This window comes from Erinaceus europaeus, chromosome X, assembly GCF_950295315.1.
Source record: "Erinaceus europaeus chromosome X, mEriEur2.1, whole genome shotgun sequence".
NCBI classification, from domain to species: domain Eukaryota; kingdom Metazoa; phylum Chordata; class Mammalia; order Eulipotyphla; family Erinaceidae; genus Erinaceus; species Erinaceus europaeus.
The window spans coordinates 127,426,823-127,438,897 of record NC_080185.1 but is presented as its reverse complement, the minus strand read 5'-3'; the positions used below and the strand labels follow the sequence as shown (position 1 = coordinate 127,438,897).

The following is a 12,075-nucleotide window of genomic DNA, read 5'->3' as shown; positions in this document are numbered from 1 at the left end:
GATGGATGGGATGGATGGATGGATGGATGGATGGATGGATGGATGGATGGCTGATGGATGTATGGTTGGTGGATAGATGGATGGATGGATAATTGCTTGAATGGATAGATGTGTGGATGGATGGGTGGATGGATGGATGATGGATGGACGGATCGACATGTGCATGGATAGGAGCATGTGTAGAAGGATGAGTGGCTAGGTGGATGGATAGGATTGATGGATAGACAGATGAATGAATGGATGATTGGTTGAATGGATAGATGTGTAGGTGGATAGATGCATGGATGGATGATGGGCACATGGATGAATGGGTAGATAGGTGGTGAGATGAATGGATGGATGGATGGTGGATGTATCGACGTGCATGAATAGGAGAATGTGTAGAAGGACGGGTGGATAGATAGGTTGTATGGATGGATGATGGATAGATGATGGATAGATGGATGATGGATAGATGAATGGATGGATAGATGTGTAGGTGAATAGATAGATGCATGGATGGATGAATAGATACATGGATGCATGGATGGATGTATGGATGGATGGATACATGGATGGATGGTTGGATGTATGGATGGATGGATACATGGATGTATGTATGGATGGGTGGATGGATTCGTGGATGGATGGATTTATATGTGGGTAGATGGATAGTTGGACGGATGGAGAAATGAGTAGAAGGATAGAGGGAGTCATTTGTGGACCTCAGTGACCTCACCACAGTCCAGTCCTCATGTGAATGCTGCCCACATGTGCTACCTCCCTCCCCTCCCTCACCCTGGCCCCCACTACTGGGCACTCCTGCCCCCTCCATCACAAGCTGACTGGAGCCAGAGCCTCCTCCCAAGTTCACGACCCCTGTCTTTCCCGGCAGGACACCCCACATCGACCGGCTCGCCGCAGACGGGGTGAAGCTCACACAACACCTGGTCGCCTCACCCCTGTGCACCCCGAGCCGTGCAGCCTTCATGACTGGCCGGTACCCTGTGCGATCAGGTAACCCCTGGCCCAGGCCCCGGCCCACCCTGGCCCCCCAGCTCTGGTGCGATGGCGGCTTCTCCCTCCTCAGGAATGGCCTCACGGTCTCGAGTGGGTGTGTTCCTCTTCTCCGCGTCTTCTGGAGGTCTGCCGCCCAGCGAGGTGACGTTCGCCAAGCTGCTCAGGGACCAGGGTTATGCCACAGCCCTGATCGGTACAGCCAGGGGAGGAGGCTGAGGGCAGAGGGAGGGTAGAGGACATCTTGGGGATGGCAACCATAGCCCAAAGGCTCAACTCTGGATGGAGGGATAGTTGGATGGGTGGATGGGTGTGTTGATGAGAGGATAGGAAGGTGGGTGGATGGATAGATGATAAACTGATGACTGGATAAAGATGGATATATGAGTGATAAATATAAATAGACAGTGATGGATGGGTGGGTGGATGGATGGATGGATGGATGGATGGATGGATGGATGGATGGATGGTTGAGTGGATGGGTGGTTGGGTAGATGAATGGATGGATGGATGGATGTATAGATGGATGGATTCGTGGATGGATGGATTTATATGTGGGTGGGTGGATGGATGGGTGGACTATGGATGGATGGATTTATATGTGGATGGATGGATGGATGAAAAGATGGATGGATGGATGGATGAAAAGATGGATGGATGGATAGATAGATGGATGGATGGTTGAGTGGATGGGTGGGTGGGTGGATGAATGGATGTATGGATGGTTGGATTCATGGATGGATGGATTTATATGTGGGTGGGTGGATGGATAGATGGATGGATGGATGGATGGATGGATGAGTGGTTGGGTGGTTGGGTGGGTGAATGGATGGATGGATGTATAGATGGATGGATTCGTGGATGGATGGATTTATATGTGGGTGGGTGGATGGATGGGTGGACTATGAATGGATGGATTTATATGTGGATGGATGGATGGATGAAAAGATGGATGGATGGATGAAAAGATGGATGGATGGATGGATGGATGGATGGATGGTTGAGTGGATGGGTGGTTAGGTGGATGAATGGATGGATGGATGTATAGATGGATGGATTCGTGGATGGATGGATTTATATGTGGGTGGGTGGATGGATGGGTGGACTATGGATGGATGGATTTATATGTGGATGGATGGATGGATGAAAAGATGGATGGATGGATGGATGGATGGATGGATGGATGAGTGGATGGGTGGTTAGGTTGATGAATGGATGGATGGATGTATAGATGGACAATTCGTGGATGGATGGATTTATATGTGGATGGATGGATGGATGGATGAAAAGATGGATGGATGGATAGATAGATGGATGGATGGTTGAGTGGATGGGTGGGTGGGTGGATGAATGGATGTATGGATGGTTGGATTCATGGATAGATGGATTTATATGTGGGTGGGTGGATGGATGGATGGATGGATGGATGGATGGATGGATGGATGGATGGATGGATGGATGGATTAATGGATGGATGGATTAATGGATGGATGGATGGATGAGTGGTTGGGTGGTTGGGTGGGTGAATGGATGGATGGATGGATTCGTGGATGGATGGATTTATATGTGGGTGGGTGGATGGATGGATGGATGGATGGATGGATGGATGGATGAGTGGTTGGGTGGTTGGGTGGGTGAATGGATGGATGGATGTATAGATGGATGGATTCATGGATGGATGGATTTATATGTGGGTGGGTAGATGGGTGGATGGATGGATAGGTGGATTATGGATGGATGGATTCATGAATGGATGGACTTATATGTGGATGGATGGATGGATGGATGAAAAGATTGTTGGATGGATGATGAAAAGATGGATAGATGGGTGGAAGGATGGATGGATGGATGGATGGTTGGCTGGTTGAGTGGATGGGTGGGTGGGTGGGTGGATGAATGTATCTATGTATGTATGTATGTATGGATGGATGGATGGATGGATGGATGGATGGATGGATGGATGGATGAAAAGATGGATGGATGGATGGATGGATGGATGGATGGATGGATGGATGAAAAGATGGATGGATAGATGGGTGGGTGGATAGATGGATGGATGGGCTGATAGAAGGATGAGTGATAAGTAACGGGAAGATGAGTGTGGAGGACACTGGGAGAGAGCTGAGCCTGTCCCCATCTGCACCCACAGGGAAGTGGCACCTGGGCACCCACTGCCGGCACAATGATGATTTCTGCCACCACCCTTCCCGGCACGGCTTCGAGCACTTCTACGGGATCCCGGTGACCAACATGCGGGACTGCAAGCCGGGGGCGGGCAGCGTCTTCACCGGGGGCATACAGCTGCTGGTGTACCTGCCCCTGAAGCTGCTGGGCGTGCTGCTGCTCCTGCTGGCGGCCCTGCGCCACCTGGGGCTGGCGGCCGTGCCCACCGGTGTCTTCGCGGCGCTGCTGCTGCTGGCGGCTGGGCTGCTGGCCCTGCAGTTCTGCTTCCTGCGCTACTACCGGCCTCTCAACTGCTTCCTCATGCGCGGGACAGAGCTCAGCCAGCAGCCTTTCAGCTACCTCAACCTCACCCAGAGGCTCACGCGCGAGGCCACCAACTTCCTGCACAGGTGGGGCAGGAGGCACCCTGCACAGCACCCAGGGAGCCCATGGAGGGTGGGCAGGGCTGTGGGGTCTCTCCTCTCTCAGCACCCTGCACAGCACTCAGGGAGCTCCATGGAGGGTGAGCAGGGCTGTGGGGTGTCTCCTCTCTCAGCACCCTGCACAGCACCCAGGGAGCCCATGGAGGGTGGGCAGGGCTGTGGGGTATCTCCTCTCTCAGCACCAGGCACAGCACCCAGGGAGCCCCATGGAGGGTGGGCAGAGCTGTGGGGTCTCTCCTTTCCCAAAACCAAGCACAGCACCCGGTGTGTGGTGAGGGCTCACCTGGCTGAATGCACCTGTTTCCAGGCACAAGGACCTGGGTTCGAACCCCTGGTCTCCACCTGCAGGGCGAAAGCTTCACAAGTGGTAAAGCAGCGCTGCAGGGGTCTCTCTGTCTCTGTCCCTGTCTGTCTCCCCCTTCCTTCTCAGTTTTTCTCTTTTATCAAGGAAGATAGAGGAAAAGAATAAAAATAATGGTAATTATAAAGGAATGAACACCGACCTCTTAGAACGACAATGTCACAGAGCCCAAGAAATAAAAGCCAGGACTGTCGGCAGCTCAGATGATTCTGTGTCCTCTCATAGACCCCTGGCTCCCTGGGACACCTGTCCGTTTGTCTGCTGTCAGCTGAGTGGGTGTCTCTATGTCCCCAGAGCTGTGAGGCCCCTTACATTCTGCTGGCCTTGTCCCCCAGGAATGCCCAGAGCCCTTTCCTCCTGGTGCTGTCCTACCTGCAAGTCCACACGGCCCTGTATGCTTCCGCGGAATTCTCTGGAAAGAGTCAGCATGGGGAATATGGGGACGCAGTGGAGGAGATGGACTGGAGCGTGGGTGAGTGGGGGGCCCCTACGGGTGGCCTCTCTTCTTTCTTGTAGCCATGTTTGTTTCATTGAGAATTCTTTATCTTCATTTCCATGGTGGTGACACCAGCTGGCTGTTGTCCATGGTGGTGGTGACACCAGCCTGCTGTTGTACATGGTGGAGGTGACACCAGTTGCTGTTCTCCATGGTGGTGACACCAGCTTGCTGTTGTCCATGGTGGTGGTGACACCAGTTGCTGTTCTCCATGGTGGTGACACCAGTTGCTGTTCTCCATGGTGGTGATGACATCAGCTTGCTGTTCTCCATGGTGGTGACACCAGTTGCTGTTCTCTATGGTGGTGGTGACACCAGCTTGCTGTTCTCCATGGTGGTGGTGACACCAGTTACTGTTCTCCATGGTGGTGACACCAGCTTGCTGTTCTGCACGGTGGTGGTGACACCAGCTTGCTGTTCTCCATGGTGGTGACACCAGTTGCTGTTCTCCATGGTGATGGTGACACCAGCTTGCTGTTCTCCATGGTGGTGGTGACACCAGTTGCTATTCTCCATGGTAGTGACACCAGCTTTCTGTTCTCCATGGTGGTGGTGACACCAGTTGCTGTTCTCCATGGTGGTGATACCAGTTGCTGTTCTCCATGGTGGTGACACCAGCTTACTGTTCTCCATGGTGGTGGTGACACCAGCTTGCTGTTCTCCATGGTGTTGACACCAGTTGCTGTTCTCCATGGTGGTGGTGACACCAGTTGCTGTTCTCCATGGTGGTGACACCAGTTGCTGTTGTCCATGGTGGTGGTGACACCAGTTGCTGTTCTCCATGGTGGTGACACCAGCTTGCTGTTGTCCATGGTGGTGGTGACACCAGTTGCTGTTCTCCATGGTGGTGACACCAGCTTGCTGTTCTCCATGGTGGTGACACCAGTTGCTGTTCTCCATGGTGGTGGTGACACCAGCTTGCTGTTCTCCATGGTGGTGACACCAGTTGCTGTTCTCCATGGTGGTGGTGACACCAGTTGCTGTTCTCCATGGTGGTGACACCAGTTGCTGTTCTCCATGGTGGTGACACCAGTTGCTGTTCTCCATGGTGGTGACACCAGTTGCTGTTGTCCATGGTGGTGGTGACACCAGTTGCTGTTCTCCATGGTGGTGACACCAGTTGCTGTTGTCCATGGTGGTGGTGACACCAGTTGCTGTTCTCCATGGTGGTGACACCAGCTTGCTGTTGTCCATGGTGGTGGTGACACCAGTTGCTGTTCTCCATGGTGGTGACACCAGTTGCTGTTCTCCATGGTGGTGGTGACACCAGCTTGCTGTTCTCCATGGTGGTGGTGACACCAGTTACTGTTCTCCATGGTGGTGACACCAGCTTGCTGTTCTCCATGGTGGTGACACCAGCTTGCTGTTCTCCATGGTGGTGACACCAGCTTGCTGTTCTCCATGGTGGTGACACCAGTTGCTGTTTTCCATGGTGGTGACACCAGTTGCTATTCTCCATGGTGATGACACCAGTTGCTGTTCTCCATGGTGGTGGTGACACCAGTTGCTGTTCTCCATGGTGGTGGTGACACCAGCTTGCTGTTGTCCATGGTGGTGACACCAGCTTGCTGTTCTCATGGTGGTGACACCAGTTGCTGTTTTCCATGGTGGTGACACCAGTTGCTATTCTCCATGGTGGTGACACCAGTTGCTGTTCTCCATGGTGGTGGTGACACCAGTTGCTGTTCTCCATGGTGGTGGTGATACCAGCTTGCTGTTCTCCATGGTGGTGACACCAGTTGCTGTTCTCCATGGTGGTGACACCAGCTTGCTGTTCTCCATGGTGGTGATACCAGCTTGCTGTTCTCCATGGTGGTGACACCAGTTGCTGTTCTCCATGGTGGTGACACCTGCCTTCATTCTCAGCATCAGTGTCACAGGGTTTCATATTCTACACGTCTCTGTCCTCACCTGTCTTGTCCTGTGTTGTTCATGGCATCCACCTGGCTGGTAGGTGTAGGGGCGTCTTGTTCCGAACTCAGTGGCTCTGAACGCAGTCTCCCCTTTCAGGACAGGTGCTGAGGACTCTGGATGAGCTGGGCCTGGCCAGCAGCACCTTCGTCTACTTCTCGTCTGACCATGGGGCGCACTTGGAGGAGAGGAGCCCAGAAAACAAACCCCAGGGCGGCAGCAATGGCGTCTACAAAGGTGAGGGCTCCCCGTTAGGCCCCGGCTCTGTTGAACCTCCTTCCCCAGAACCTCAGAGCTCTGACCTGATTCTGCTTCACAGCTGGTCCCCCTCTCTCTCTGTCTCTGTCTCTCTTACTCCCTCCCTCCTCCCCTGCGTCCCTCTGTATATCTGTCTTTATCCCTCTCTTTTTTCTTTATCGAGGAAAGAATGGCTCACAAGACAGGTGTGGTCACCTGGGGACATCCTCCGGTCTCCCTGTGACAGGTGTCTACAGAACATTCTCCTCCCCCCCAGCTCAGAGCCTTCTCCCATCATGCACTTGCACCCCAGCACACGCTGCACCCCTCCCTGCACTCCTTCCCCAGTCCTTTGATTCTGGGCCATTCCCCCACCCCGTCACCCTACCTGTCCCCTTTCTGTCTTTGTTCCCTCAATCCCCCTGGGAGTGAGATCACCCTTTATCCATCCTTCTCTTTCTGGCTGATCTTACTCCACAGGATTCCGGCAAGCTCTGTTCATCAGGAGATGAAGAAAATGACTCATCCTTCTTGACAGCTGTGTAGTATTCCCCTGTGTATCCAGACCACACTTTTCTCAGCCCCTCATCTCTCTGTCCTTGGGCACTGGGTTGGAATCCAATTCATGTCATTACAGAGGGCACTGCTGCGAACAGGAGAATGCAGAGATCTCTCTGGACGGAAGACGTCCTTGCCATCCACACCCTCAGCACAGGCCCGGGTGTTTGTGCAACGTGGGTTGGGGGTGGCGTGGGGACCCCGTGACACCCGCGTCCCCTCGGTCTTCTCTGCAGGGGGCAAAGGCATGAACTGGGAGGGCGGCATCCGAGTCCCGGGCCTCGTGCGCTGGCTGGGCGTGATCCCCGCGGGAGCGGAACTGGGCGAACCCACCAGCAACATGGATCTGTTCCCCACTGTCGCCAAGCTGGCCGGAGCCCTGCTGCCCCAGGACCGGTGAGGGCCGGGCACGGGGACAGGGAGGGCGGGGTGGTCCCGGGCTGCCTCCCTCTGCCCCTGCTGCTTCCTCAGCCCCCAACTGGAGGGCGGAAGACAGAAGAGAGCCCCCCGCCCACACGCCCTCGCTTTCTCTGATCACAACACTGTTTTTTTTGCCATTTATTGGCCATTCATTGATTTCTTTGGGTGCTTGCTGTCAACACTACGAGCTTGTCGTTAAAGTATGGGACTCTAGTAGGCCGAGCTAGCTTCGCGGCGGCAGACAGAGACTCGGGGACACAAGGCTGGGCAGAGAAGCTGTCTTTCTTTATTCACGAACAACGATTCATAAACTAACCCAAACCAATCACCACACAGATCTGTCCTGCATCCTTCTCCTCCGGTGGCCGCGCCAAGAACTCTCGAAGTCTGTCGGGGTTCCGGGGCCGGGGAGAAGGGCACCAAACCAATGTGAAGCATACAACATGGGCTGACGTCCATTTTTTTTCCGTTTGATTGGACAGGACAGAGAGAAACTGAGAGAAGAGGGAGAGATAGAAAGGGAGAGGGACAGAGAGACACGGGCAGCCCTGCTCCACCATGCGTGAAGCTTCCCCCCTGCAGGTGGGGAGCCACCGGGGCTCGAACCCGGATCCCTGTGTGATTACTGGCTCTTAGTACTCTGTGCACTTAACCAGTTGCGCCACTGCCCACGCCCACGCCAGAGTTCTCACAACTTTGCTGGCGCTGACGTGCTGACGCGCCGAGCTCAGGAAGGTTATTTCCCTTTTTTTTCCCCCTTAATTTTATTTCTGATTCCGTATTAATTCACAAAATGATAACATCTCAGGGGCCTAATTCCACCCCCAGAGTCCTGTGTCCCCATCCCATCCACTGGAACCTGCAGTGGTTCTCCCAAGCTCACAGACATGGGCTGACTATTATTTCTACAACTGTCTGTCGCTCTATCTATCTATCTACCGATCTATCATCTATAACTGTATCTCTATATTTAATTTAGTTTTTGAATTTATGAGTCACTTTTATATACGTCTATATACTTTATTTTTTGTCCTCTCAATTCATTTTTGTATTAGTGATTTGATATTGATTTACAAAATGACAAGATCACAGGGCTCTAATTCCACTCTGTTCCCCCCCACCAAAGCCCCATCCCCTCCACTGGAAACTGCAGTGATTCTCCCAAGCTCACAGACATGGGCTGACTATTATTTCTACAACTGTCTTTCTATCTATATCTATCTATCTATCTATCTATCTATCTATCTACCTACCTACCTATCTACCTATCTATCATCTATCTATCTATCTACCTACCTACCTATCTACCTATCTATTATCTATCTATCCTTCTATCTACCTATCCTTTATCTATCTATCCTTCTACCTATCTATCATCTATTTATCTATCTATCCTTCTACCAACCTATCATTTATCTATCTATCCTTCTACCTATCTATCGTCTATTTATCTATCATCTATAACTATTATCTGTCTATATATTTTAAATTAATTTTTGCATTTATGAGTTACTTTTATATAAATCTATATATTTTATTTTTTGTCATATAAATTCATTTTTGTATTCGTGATTTAATATTGATTTACAAAATGGCAAGACAACAGGGCTCTAATTCCACCCCGTTCCCACCCCTAGAGTCCCGTGTCCCTGTCCCCTCCAATGGAACCTGCAGTGGTTCTCCCAAACTCACAGTTAGGGGCTCTCTATTATTTCTAGAATTGTCTGTCTGTCTGTCTATCTATCTATCTATCTATCTGCCGATCTATCATCTATAACTGTATCTCTCTATATATTTAGTTAATTTAATTTTTGAATTTATGAGTCACTTTTATATACATCTATATACTTTATTTTTTGTCCTCTCAATTCATTTTTGTATTAGTGATTTGATATTGATTTACAAAATGACAAGATCACAGGGCTCTAATTCCACTCTGTTCCCCCCCACCAAAGCCCCATCCCCTCCACTGGAAACTGCAGTGGTTCTCCCAAGCTCACAGACATGGGCTGACTATTATTTCTACAACTGTCTTTCTATCTATCTGTATCTATCTATCTATCTATCTATCTACCTACCTATCTACCTATCTATCATCTATCTATCTATCCTTCTACCTACCTACCTATCTACCTATCTATTATCTATCCTTCTATCTACCTATCATTTATCTATCTATCCTTCTACCTATCTATCATCTATTTATCTATCTATCCTTCTACCAACCTATCATTTATCTATCTATCCTTCTACCTATCGTCTATTTATCTATCATCTATAACTATTATCTGTCTATATATTTTAAGTTAAATTAATTTTTTGCATTTATGAGTTACTTTTATATAAATCTATATATTTTATTTTTTGTCATATAAATTCATTTTTGTATTCGTGATTTAATATTGATTTACAAAATGGCAAGACAACAGGGCTCTAATTCCACCCCATTCCCACCCCCAGAGTCCCGTGTCCCCGTCCCCTCCAATGGAACCTGCAGTGGTTCTCCCAAACTCACAGACATGGGCTGACTATTATTTCTATAACTATCGATATTGTTATATCTTTGCGCATTTTTCCCCTGGTCCTGCCTTCTCTTCCTATCTAAGTCACACCTCCACCTGTCACTCCTTCCGAGTGTCCCTCCTTTTTCCCTCTTCTCTCTCTCCGGGTCCTGATGGAATTGGGGTTCAGAGCCCTCTGGGCATCTTCCCCTGACATGTCTCCCCCTCTGGGAGCCTGGACCCAAATTCTTTATGGGGAACAGCAGGTGGGAGTTGTGGCTTGTGTCATTGCTTCTCCGCTGGACATGGGTGTTGGCAGGTGGACCCACACCCCCAGCCTGTGTCTGTCTGTCCCTAGTGGGGCAGGGCTCTGGGGAGGGGAGGCTCCAGGACACACGGGTGAGGGCGTCTGCCCAGGGAGGTCAGGTTGGCGTCACGGCAGCATCTCGGTGTCTGAGGCTGCAGACGCGTCAGCTGCTGTTGGAGGATTCTGTCTAGGTCGACAGTTGGATTTACTTGTTGTTTGGGGGTTAGATCTGATCAGATCCCTGTCACTCCAGGGCCTCGCTGCCTAGACATTCATTTCCCGGTTATCACAGCGGAAATGAGCCTCTTCCTGACGGGTGTCTGTCATCCTCTGCCATCACGCCCTGATGCATTTATTGCTTTCTGCTTGCAAAGAGCAAGTTAGCTGTGGGCTCTTAAGAAATGAGACCTCAGGGGAGTCGGGCGGTAGCACAGCGGGTTAAGTGCACGTGGTGCAAAGCGCAAGGACCGGCTTAGGAATCCCGGTTCGAGCCCCGGCTCCCCACCTGCAGGGGAGTCGCTTCCCAGGCGGTGAAGCAGGTCTGCAGGTGCCTGTCTTTCTCTCCTCCTCTCTGTCTTTCCTTCCCCTCTCCATTTCTCTGTCCTATCCAACAATGACGACAGCGGTAACAATAATAATAACCGCTACAATGATAAAACAACAAGGGCAGCAAAAGAGGGAAAAAATAACCTCCAGGAGCAGTGGATTCATAGTGCAGGCACCAGTCTCCAGCAATAAACCTGGAGGGAAAAATAAATAAATAAATGAATGAAATGGGACCTCAACCCATAGTTGGTATAGTGGCCATAGCTGCCTTCCAAGAACTAAAACATTGCTGTCTCTTTCACTTTCTCTCTCTCTCCACTGGAAATAAAATAAGATTTTAGAATAGACATTGCCCTACTCAGAAAAACAAAATCAGTAGGGGAGACAGCATCATGGTTCTGCACACAGACTCTCCTGCCTGAGGCTCTGAGGCCCCAGGTTCCATCCCCAGCACCACCAGCAGCCAGGGCTCAGCAGGGCTCTGGGAAATAATAATAATAAATAATAATAATAATAATAATAATGGTTCTGCGCACAGACGCTCCTGCCTGAGGCTCTGAGGCCCCAGGTTCCATCCCCAGCACCACCAGCAGCCAGGGCTCAGCAGGGCTCTGGGAAATAATAATAATAAATAATAATAATAATGGTTCTGCACACAGACGCTCCTGCCTGAGGCTCTGGGGCCCCAGGTTCCATCCCCAGCACCACCAGCAGCCAGGGCTCAGCAGGGCTCTGGGAAATAATAATAATAAATAATAATAATAATAATAATAATGGTTCTGCACACAGACGCTCCTGCCTGAGGCTCTGGGGCCCCAGGTTCCATCCCCAGCACCACCAGCAGCCAGGGCTCAGTAGGGCTCTGGGAAATAATAATAATAATAATAATGGTTCTGCGCACAGACGCTCCTGCCTGAGGCTCTGAGGCCCCAGGTTCCATCCCCAGCACCACCAGCAGCCAGGGCTCAGCAGGGCTCTGGGAAATAATAATAATAATAATAATAATAATAATAATGGTTCTGCGCACAGACTCTCCTGCCTGAGGCTCTGAGGCCCCAGGTTCCATCCCCAGCACCACCAGCAGCCAGGGCTCAGTAGGGCTCTGGGAAATAATAATAATAATAATAATGGTTCTG

The 12,075-nt window shown here is 50.7% G+C and overlaps 1 protein-coding gene across 6 annotated transcripts in view; it reads left to right on the top strand.

The window, feature by feature from the left end:
* The window catches only part of STS (steroid sulfatase), a 114,643-nt gene that overhangs the window by 33,591 nt on the left and 68,977 nt on the right, over positions 1-12,075 (top strand). For all 6 annotated transcript variants that reach the window (XR_009547541.1, XM_060183103.1, XM_060183104.1 and 3 more), the window contains exons 3-8: positions 875-996; positions 1,070-1,192; positions 3,146-3,569; positions 4,299-4,435; positions 6,470-6,607; positions 7,402-7,561. Coding sequence is in view for 5 of the 6 variants with exons in the window: in XM_060183103.1 (XP_060039086.1) it covers positions 875-996; positions 1,070-1,192; positions 3,146-3,569; positions 4,299-4,435; positions 6,470-6,607; positions 7,402-7,561 (1,104 nt within the window). In the remaining variant the exon portion in view is untranslated. The remainder of the gene's footprint in view (positions 1-874; positions 997-1,069; positions 1,193-3,145; positions 3,570-4,298; positions 4,436-6,469; positions 6,608-7,401; positions 7,562-12,075) is intronic.